General features: G+C 43.5%; 1 protein-coding gene across 6 annotated transcripts in view; it reads left to right on the top strand.

Annotated features, from left to right (window-relative positions):
* Window positions 1-10,110, top strand: part of LOC104132525 (tRNA selenocysteine 1 associated protein 1) — a 21,704-nt gene extending 11,594 nt beyond the window's left edge. For 2 of the 6 annotated variants that reach the window (XM_009645822.2, XM_035901222.1), the window contains exons 6-9: window positions 869-988; window positions 2,444-2,606; window positions 3,193-3,226; window positions 4,981-5,296. In XM_009645822.2, coding sequence (XP_009644117.1) covers window positions 869-988; window positions 2,444-2,606; window positions 3,193-3,226; window positions 4,981-5,117 — 454 coding nt within the window. In that variant the 3' untranslated portion in view covers window positions 5,118-5,296. Of the gene's footprint in view, window positions 1-868; window positions 989-2,443; window positions 2,607-3,192; window positions 3,227-4,498; window positions 4,711-4,980; window positions 5,297-7,578; window positions 8,708-9,147 lie in introns of those variants that run through there. The other 4 variants (XR_004842888.1, XR_004842890.1, XR_004842889.1 and 1 more) reach the window with 4 other exon arrangements.
* The last annotated feature ends 13 nt before the right edge of the window (window positions 10,111-10,123 follow it).

Here is a 10,123-nt window from a genome sequence, read left to right as displayed (position 1 = left end):
TTCCCTCCCACACCTAAGTCTTTGATCTTTCTGCTGCGTGAGGCAGCCCATCCCATCTTGGGATCCTGGCACTGCCCTCTTGGATGCTGTTGCATTGCCTCTGACTCACTACAGCATCAGAATCCCACGCAAAGGACCTTTGGGGTTGGAGGGGAAATTAGTATTTTCTGTCTAGCACCGCAGTGAAGGATTGCCACAGAGTTGAGGGGTTGCTGGCTGTGGGTTATCCCTGTTCAAGTTGTGCTGTCAGAGCAGGTTTTAGCAACTTGACGTTAAGAGCTCGTTTTCAGGCCCGCTGTTGAGAAGGCTGATGGGGCCGTGCCATTGTTAGGAATGACAGAAAGCCTGTTTGAATATTTTCCTGTTGAAAAAAGGACTTGACTGGAAAGCGAATCCCAGTCGATCCTACAGAGAAGCAAAGTTTTCCTTCACAGTGGGGGCAGTTTTAGATACAAACGGTGCCTCTGTCTTGTCACTCCTGTGCTGACTTGCAACTGTTTAGATTATCTGTATCCTCCCAGTATAGATTTGAGGCTTTGCTACTGTCTATTCACGCATTTCGACACGTCTTGTGTCAGCTCGCTTCCAATTCCCCAGAATCCATTGGCGCAAGAACTACTTTACTTTTGTGAAGCCCTTGCGAGTACTGCCAAAGCCTGGACGTACAGTTTCAAGCATTTTGCAGATAATACAAAGCAACTGGAAGATGGAACCACTTAATCTCTACTCAAAGCAAGGACAGGCCTAGGGAAAGTGTTTCACTTGCTGTGTTTTTCAAAACCAATTTTGACATAACTGTAAATATTTACAAAGAAACGTGGCATGGCTTTTTTGGTTTTGTTTTATGAGTCGTTGTGTATCTCTGCAGAGGTTACGGGTTCGTGAAATTCACGGATGAACTGGAACAGAAAAGAGCGCTGACGGAGTGTCAAGGAGCTGTGGGGTTGGGCTCTAAACCTGTACGCTTGAGTGTGGCTATACCAAAAGCGTGAGTATAAGAGCAGCCGGATGTTTATCTGAGAGCACCTCGATATGAAATCACATGTATTTTTAAATGTATTTCGTGGTTTGGGTGCATTTCCTGGATGTTTCCATCACAAAGTAAAGGAATACCCATGACTATAATAAAGTAGCTAGAGTATCAGAATGCACAGGAATTACAAAAATTATAACATTAGATCAAGACTAAGCATTTTACACTGTTTTTGTTTGTATACATTATTAAATACACACACATGTACACACACTGTATTTAAATATGATTATTTTTAAAATATATGTTCCTTTGTATTAAATTGAAATAGTCTAAGTCTGCTTATTGATTTCTGGATAGCAAAGCTCAATTACCTTGCTAATTCTATTATAATGTCTACTAAATACAAATCTTTTGGGGCAGGGATTAACTTTTTTTTCTGTGTTTGTTCAGAACCTGATACAATGAGATCCTGGTCTGACTTGGGGCTCGTAGCACTAGGGTAATACAAATAATAGTAATTGCTCCCTATTTGAATAATATTTAGATTTTCAGTGACCTCAGAAGTCTTGGGGGGATAAGAAACAGAAAAGCAGAAAAAGGGGGTGTATCATGGTGAGAAGATTGATGTTTCCCTCTTCCTACTTCTCACTAATTTCATCATTAGCCATAGCTTTATGTGTGACATACTTTCATTTCCAGACAATATTTGTCATCTCATTATTTCAAATCTTGATAATCAAGTGAGATTCCTACTTCCTTGGGAATGCTGCCACTTTATGGCAAGGAATGGGAATTTTAGTCAGCTCGCAGGCTAGTTAAGTTTATTTTTTTAATTACTTTTAGTCCTTTTTACTTCATGAGCTCTTCCAGCTATGTGCCTTGAAGACCACCCAGTTCAGTGGGAATGGGGACAACCACTCGTTGGTTAGGCTCCTGTATGATAGTGGCAGCAGGGAGAGGGTTTTGACCATTCTTACTAAAGCAAACCCCAGTTCTTTTGCAAGGCTCTAAGTCTTTAACTCTTCAGTTAAAAAAGGCTCAGTACCTTGTCTCAGGAAGCTGCAGGGTACTTAACTTCATCCTATTTATCAGAAGGAAAAAGGGACCCAAGAATCTGGATCATGGTTCAGGATTATTCTAAACTGAGGCTCATGGTCCTGAACTCTTCCCTTCCCAAAGCCAGGAAGTGATACTGAATTACTCATAAAGGATGAAAACAGTGTTTATTAATTAAGATGATTATGCATACAGGAAAGGGCGTTAAATTTAAACCACTTCTTTCTTTCTGCATATGTATGCAAATGATAAATACTGCGGCAGTAAATAGTGAATGCGTTTTAAAGACTGAAATTTGCATGTTAGACTAAGCCTTGTCTATGTACCATATTGTATCTTAAGCTATTTCACTGCTTTTTTAAATAATTGTTTCTGCATTATTTGCAACTTTCCCTGCTTTATTTTTTTAAGTAATCGTGTGAAATCAATGGAGTACAATCAGATGTACAACTATAATTATAACCAATATTACCAACAATATCACAACTACTATGCCCAGTGGGGCTACGACCAGAACACAGGCAGTTACAGCTACAGCTATCCCCAGTATGGATACACGCAGAGCACAATGCAGGTAGGACAGCACGACGTACTCGCTCTTCAGTGATCTGTCAGCACAGAAACACGACATAGGTTACAAAACGGTGATGGTTGCATTTTATATTCAAATCTGGGGTCGTCTTACAGCTACTTGATGAGGAAGCAAAACTGTTTAGCAGACCCTGGTGTCTACTGTTGCCTTGTATGGGGGATATTGCTGGGGCCGGAGGGGTAAGACAGTGTGGGGGGCATAAGGGGGTCTCTTAATACAGTCGTCATGGTAGAAGTGTTCTCTTGATACAGGCAGTTGGACAGACAGTGCTAAGACTGCCCTCTGGGATCCTTCATAAGCCTTGTTTTAGAGGATAAAACAGATCAGGACAACCACCTGCTGTGCCACAGGGATTTGAAGAACTGCTGCCTCTGTTAGAAGTTCAGTGTGGGATCTCCCCCGTGGAGCCTGTTGGCCGTGGAACACAGGGCTTATGGGTGAAGAATTCCACTGCAGTCAGTCAGATATAAAAGCCAGTGTATGACAACAGTAATCAACAGATGATGTTCCTAAAAGAAAAGATAAATATCTGCTGTCCTAAGGTGGTTTTTCTTTTTTTTTCTTGCAGACATATGAAGAAGTTGGTGAGGATGCATTAGAAGGTACGTTTCTTGAATTCGATGTTGAAGTTGTCTGTGTGTTCTGCACTGATTAGAGAGAGTCTTTCTCAAATTGGCCCTTCATTTCAATGTATACCGTACCTTTATCTTTGAGTAAATCTGAGGTCTGAGAAAATTTGTGGGTTACTACCACCTAGCGCAATTGCATCCTTATTTTACAGTTGCTGTTCCTAGTCTGAACCTTGTCAGGACTGAAACTAACTGACTTCGCTAGCATTGAGATTTTAATATTCTATAGTACTCAAACTTTTATCCTTTTTTAAATTTTTTTTTCTGGTATGCTACAAAAGCAATGTAGATGCTCTGTTTTTTCTGTCAAATCTTGGAATTTAAAGCCCAGGATACTTGATTGTGCTTATAGTTAAAAAAAAAAAAATAGTGTCAGTTAGCACGCTGATAAAATATTTGCTTTAGCAGGCATTGCTTGAAATGGGCCACTAAACCATGCTGGGGTTTTAGATATACATAAGAGCAGTTTTCATTTATCGATGCAAGAAAAAATCATTTTATAGTAGCAGTTCCAAATTTCTGTCTTGAGTGGAATCTGCACTACGTAGTGCATCTTATTCTCCCCTTCAAAAAAAATTTAAAAATCACATGGTAACGGTAGAAAACAGCTGGATCCTCTACAGGATCCGTAGGTATCAGTAATGATGTCAATGAGAAAGCCCTTAATGGCTTTTAAAAGCGTTACAGGAGAGCTTTCCTCTCCCTGAAACTAACACACCGGTACTACAATTAGAATATCTCTGGGGTGTCTTTTTCTCATTGATTAAATTAATATGTTGAAATCTGTAGGAAAATGAAATGATATATTGCCAGTGTATCATTCCTTTTTCTTAATTCTCTTCTCCTGTGATGTGTTACACCACCATGTAGCTAAAAGCTAATGTATTTACAAGCGTTTTATTCCTGATGTGTTTTGTAGTTTTTCCATTCGGTCGGCTAGTTGCTCTGCACCCTGATAGTCGCTTACTAACCCATGTGATTGTGCTAGGCTGATAACCTGAGCTTGAGATTGTGGGTGGTGTTAGGTGAGCTTTACATCCTACAAGTGGTTTGGGGAATCCGATGAGACTGTTTTTGTGAAATGTTGTGTGTTAGTAGCAGTGGAATTGTACCCGCTGGGTTGCTATCCAGCTCCAGAATGCTTTACAAACACTGCTTCCAACTGTAAAATAGGGGACATATTCATACGTAATTCACTGGGTGTCTCTGGCACTTCTTTGGTTACTAACTGTGAAATGCTTTGAGATGTTCGAGGCTTTGGCAGATGAGCTCTGGTGACTCTTGTTGCAGCAGCGTAAGACGCTACCGTCCCCAGCCATCCACTCTGACCCTGTAGTGGAGGGAGCAGAACGGAACGTGTGCCTGCGCCTCCGCTCCTCCACTTTGCAGTCCGGTGCCTTAGTGCCAACCCACCTTCTTTGGCAGTTTAAGTGGCTACACTGGGCTGCGAGGTGCAGGTATGCGTTCTCTCTGTTGACTCTGCTATGGGGGCGATCACCACTGGAAAGAGGGATACTCTTGGATGTAGTTATTTCTTATCCCATTGCAGAAAGATTTACTAGGGCTAATCTAGTCAACTTCATGATTGGGCAAGTGCTGGGAATGTTTTACGACTCCCCCCCTCGCCCCCCCCACGTTTGTTTTAATAAAACTAACATGTTTACGGGGTGTGGGGTTTTCCTAACACGTTTGGCGTGTGACCTCTTTGTCTGTCTTTCCTCCTTTAGATCCGACGCCTCAGTTGGACGTCCATGAAGCAAATAAACAGTTTATGGAACAGAGCGAAGAGCTCTACGATGCCTTGATGGACTGTCATTGGCAGCCTTTGGACACTGTCTCGTCAGAGATTCCAGCCGTGTTATAGCCTCGTTGCTGAGGCACTGTGTCTGTGTGACAAGCCTGCCAGTGCGCTCCGGACTGTTAATGCTGCACCTGGATCCTGCAGTAGTGAGGGGTGGCCCTTTCTCCACCCAGGTCTGTTACTCGAAGTACAGGAGGACTGTGGCCTTCCCTGTACGGAATGAGTATCGTAGGAGCATCATGGTAACTTTTGTTCATGGTGGAAGCTAGAACTGCAACGGTTTTATTCCTTTTGTCTTGAAATGAACTCTTAATACTTCTTGGGAATTGTAATTTATAAACTTTCAACGAGATGGCACAGGGGAAAGACTCTACTCCAACGTACAATAAAAAAGTTGGTCTTTTAAGTAAAATCACCCTTTGCATTTTGGTTCCTGCCCATCTTTCTGTTTTGCCGCCCATTTAACTGTCTTCAGTCATTTGATCCAACTCTCATAAATGTGTTCTTTTAAAAAAATCATTGTTGGATACCACTAAAATGTCTCAAAAGCTTTCCAGTGACTGGGTACGGTTGCTGTAACTTGAGCACGGGAAAGAATCATGTAGATGAAAGCTTATGTTCTGCTTAACCTAAGCTGTGATCTTGAGCTAGCAAGTTCATAGCTCGCTGTTCTTAAGCAATCTACCTGAAGAGCATTTTGGAGAGTAAAGACAGAAGGGAGCGTTATAAAACTACGACAGACCGATGCCTTCTGCCTGGTGGTCTCTCGCACGTTTGGCTTGCCTCTCCACCCGCCTATGAGGAAATAATTCCCCATCAGTCAAGCGGTTTAAAACACTTTTTTTTTTTTTACCAGCAACCTTGTTTAAATGTTATTTTGTGTATCATACCTTTTTTCCATTGTGGACACACCTTGATGGTCTCATTGAGATGTTAAGATTTCATAGCGTCTTCCGCTGTCCTGTCAGAGTGAAACTCAGAGTGAAACTGAAGATCTTGCAGCAAAAACGGGTCAGAGCAATCTAATCGATATATTGTGCAACAAATTGTTGCTAGCCTGGAAAGCAGTTTTCTACTGGATGTTGTATAAGCTGGATGGACAAGCAATATATTTAAGCTAATATTATGTTGCATTAGAGGTGAAAGCGAAAATAATAGCACTTATGTACATGTTATAAGCCCTTTTCAGGCTTTTGTGCCTTAAACTCTTTGAAAAATAGGAACAGATAAACTACCTGTAATAAATGCCTATCCAAGAAATAGTTTGGTAACTGAAATTGCTACTGCAAAGCATTTCGGTGCCTCCCTGCCCATGTTGATGCAGAGATTTGCCACAAAATTTAAATACTTTCATAAAGCCTACTTCTACTACACCTTTGTTTGTGTCCATAATTATGATATATTTGTCAGTCTGTGGTCTTTTTATCACCTGCAATGGTAAACACACTGTGAATGTGAGGGGAATGGTGACATGTACTGGAGGTAGCATATTTCTGAATGACTGGAGCTAGAGGACTCCTGGACCCCCTGCCTTCTCATCTGCTGTGAATTTTTTCCTCCTGCTGTGCATCTGACTGCGCTGTGGGCTGTTAGCAGTGTCCTAACCTTCAGTTACTCTGAATTTAAGGAAATGAATGTTCCCTGCATGTGCTGGTAGTGTTTCAGAGGCAGCGGAGAGGTGGAAGAGAGTGGAGTGCTCTTTTTTTTTTCCTTCTGATGTAGCTGGTCGGCGGTGCCGAAGGCTCAGATGATGCCCCTCTTCTTGAAAAGTGCCTGTTCAATAGAGTGGCATTTCAGAGGTGATGTAAAGAAGGGGGTTTTTATGTTCTGCTGTTAAACACTTTCTAGATCGTTCTGTTACTGTGCTGCAACAGCGCTACCCCATATGCCCACCCTTCTCCTGCTTTGGACCTGCCTTTCCCTAGTCCCCCAGATTTTAGCTTTTATAATGCAGCCCTAATTTGCTATGGGAGGTGACCTGAAGCCACACGTACTCTATCCCTAGAAGTTTATGCTCCTCTTCTAAGGCTGGCCAGCATTGCTGTCCTGTGTAATATTTCCTATCGCGTGGATGAGCCATATCCGAGTCTGTGTCTGAAGGACGGCGGGACATTCCCACAGCTCAGCACGCCTCACAAACCCTGTGGCAGAATCATTTTGCTCTCTGCTTTTGGTTTTGTGGTGGAAAGTTGGTAACGATGAGTGTGAGCCATCGTAAGCAGCATCCCCTGGTTCCCAGGAGAGCTGTGTACCTACAGACCCTTGGGCCCGTAGGCGGAGAACAATTTGGGAGTACAGAGGCCAGCAAAGATTCCCCGCTGAAGCCTGTTTGCTGGTGCTGCAGAGCTTAAAATAACTCATGCATTTCCTTCTAGGAGCGAGGCTTTGGGCCACGTTCCCTTGATGTGTGAGCCAGCCTTTTGGGGTTGTTTGGGAGAATCTCAGCCAAGGTTCTGTTGAGCTGTTAATGTCTCGGCCCTTTTTTTTCTGTGTATCGCTTATTCATCTTAATGTTCATTTTCAGCTCCCGGCCATTATTGCAGCAACCGAAGCACAGAGGAGACTTTTATGTGGAGCGACAAAACAGCCGGTCACCTGGATTTCGTAGGGTTTGTGTTTTGGAATCCAAGTTAAACAGAGTGTGGGATTTCGTTTCTCATGGATGGCTACAGGAAAAGCCCCGATTAATTACCGATTAATGGTGTAACACAAGATGAAAGACAAGGACTCCGTGCAGTAAGGTAAATTCTGCTTTTATCTTTATGTGCTAAAGGCAAGAAACCCAAGGCAGATGATATCACAGCTCACTGGGATTTTGTAATTCTTGAAAATTGCATCAAAATCTGCAACTGAGATTATGAAGCGTTCTGCCTTTCAGCATGCGATGTTTACTAGTAATTACAGAAACGGCTCAAACCTTCTTACTGTGTTACTTGATGAAGAGGTGATGATCCAATTTAGATTACCCTAAATTGTGGGAAATCTGGGATTACTGTTGGAGTTACAGAGACTGCAAAATGTTGAACCAACTGCAGAGCTGGAAAGACGTGGGCGTTACTCCTGTTGGGCACGCAGCGGTGATTTCCAAAGCGTAAGCTTCAAGGCTGCAGGTGCCCTGTTGCCATTAACGTGTGTTTAATTAAAAGCTTGACAGTAAGCATCCGGGGTGGCCTGTGAGAAATTCTGACCGGCTTCCGATGGGATGAGGAGCCTGAAACCATTTCTTTAGCAAAATGTGGGTCTGCGGCAGCGCAGCCCCGTGTATGGGTTGAGGAGTCTGATGGGGGCCAGCGATTATGTTTTCCGTGTGTGTCTGACTAGGGAAAATTCCTGTTCTTGGACCATTTTGGGGAGACAGGTCCATATCCTGCACACCAAGAAGTACCGAACACCCTTAGGTATTTCTCCGAATCCCTTTTGAGGAACAGAGGTGTTTGACTCTGGTCTTTGCGTACACATTTTCTCATTACCAGCTCACTAATCCCCAGCTACTGCTAAACAAGATCTGGGAGGAATTTTTACCTTCCAGCCTTGCTATCTCCCAGTGTATCTTGTAAATCATACTGGATACACCAGTTTCTGGATTTAACTTGGGATTTGCTTAGACACGAAATTAATTCAACGTCAGAATAGGGTATGAATTTTAAATACAACAGCTACATTTAGAAACTGATAGAGCTAGTTCAGAAAATGTCACTGGCAAAGCTTGCTTTACCTTTTTGCCTGGTTAGAGGATTTCTTCAGAAAATACCTTTTTTTTTTTTTTTTCCACATTACTACACTTTTCTTCCTTAGCATTTATTCCCAGTCCAAATGGTTTTGCCAAGCACAGCCAGTTCTGTAAGAAGGGTTTGGGGGTCCTGGTTGGTACACACACCGTTTTTCTCAGATGATACGCTGCTTCCGTTGTAAAATTTCCAGGGTCAAAGCGATAGTAGATCACGCAGTTAAGGCGAGGTAGATCGAGCTGTATGTGGACAGGGTTCGTCTCATCCCTTCAGCACGCAGGACCCCTGAGGAGCTGCAGGCACAGCAGCCCTCCTGGATCTCTAATTCATACTTGCTTTTCCTGACTGCTTTTCTTTTTTCATAGAGCGCTTCCCTGTGGGTTGTCTGCTCCCACCTGTCCGGCAGTGGGAATTGCAGCCTCTTCCAGCGTTCGCTCCCTGTCCTGCGCTACGGAAGAGACTGATGTGAGGCTCCCAGCCATGCTGGGAAGTTTCACTGGGGCTTCGCTGAACTTGTGGTTGAGCACCGCAGACACACAGCGGCATTTGCTCTGCTCCATCTTCTCGTGATGGGACGAGGCCTGCTGAGCATCCGTTGGGTTTTGGTGTTGCACTTTGGGGATTCTCCCCATTTAGCGTTTGGAAGATTCTCTTCCCAAACGCTTGATGTTTTCCAAGGTTGTCTGAATTTTTGGGGTGGGTTGGTTTTGCTACAGTGAGCAAGTTTCTGTCCTGCCCTGGGACTTGAGAGGGAGATTTCTAGGTTCATTCTGCACAAGTTGCTGCGCCAAGGAGAATCCGGGAATGCCTTGTGACTCGGCAGAGCAGCTGCAGGATCCATGGAGGAGGTGGAGGATGGGACCAGCTGCTTGTAACCTGTCCCCACCGGCTTCAACAAGGGCTGTTTTTAGAAGAGCTTAGTCACACAAGATTTGGGGCTCATTTCCAGGCTGACTTCTGCTTTAAATGGTGCCAGGCTTATTTTGCTGGTCATCTGGCATGCTCGTGGTGGGGGTACCAGCTTGAAAGGGCGACTCCTGAACACTATGAACTTTTTCATCTGTGAATTTTGCTCAGAACAGGTTAAAAACTAACTATTGCTCTCCCTCATCCTTTTTGCACTTTCTCCAGGGCTCAGGGGCAGGAAGCAATCTCAGGCTTTTCAATGTGGTTTCTCACGGTGGCTGTGGCTTCAGCATCAGTACCTGCAGAACTTTTGGCAGTCCCTTCCAACCAGTTGGCAGGTGCTCTCATTTTAAATCTTTTCCTCTGATTATGGATGATGAGCCAGGAACCTGACAGAGGTACTGTTTTGACAGACAGAGTTTTGTTTCCAAGAAG

The sequence above is a fragment of the Egretta garzetta genome, unplaced genomic scaffold (genome assembly GCF_000687185.1).
Source record: "Egretta garzetta isolate BGI_Z169 unplaced genomic scaffold, ASM68718v1 scaffold368, whole genome shotgun sequence".
NCBI lineage: Eukaryota > Metazoa > Chordata > Aves > Pelecaniformes > Ardeidae > Egretta > Egretta garzetta.
The sequence above is the reverse complement of the archived record's forward strand: the minus strand, read 5'-3'. Positions and strand labels throughout refer to the sequence as shown.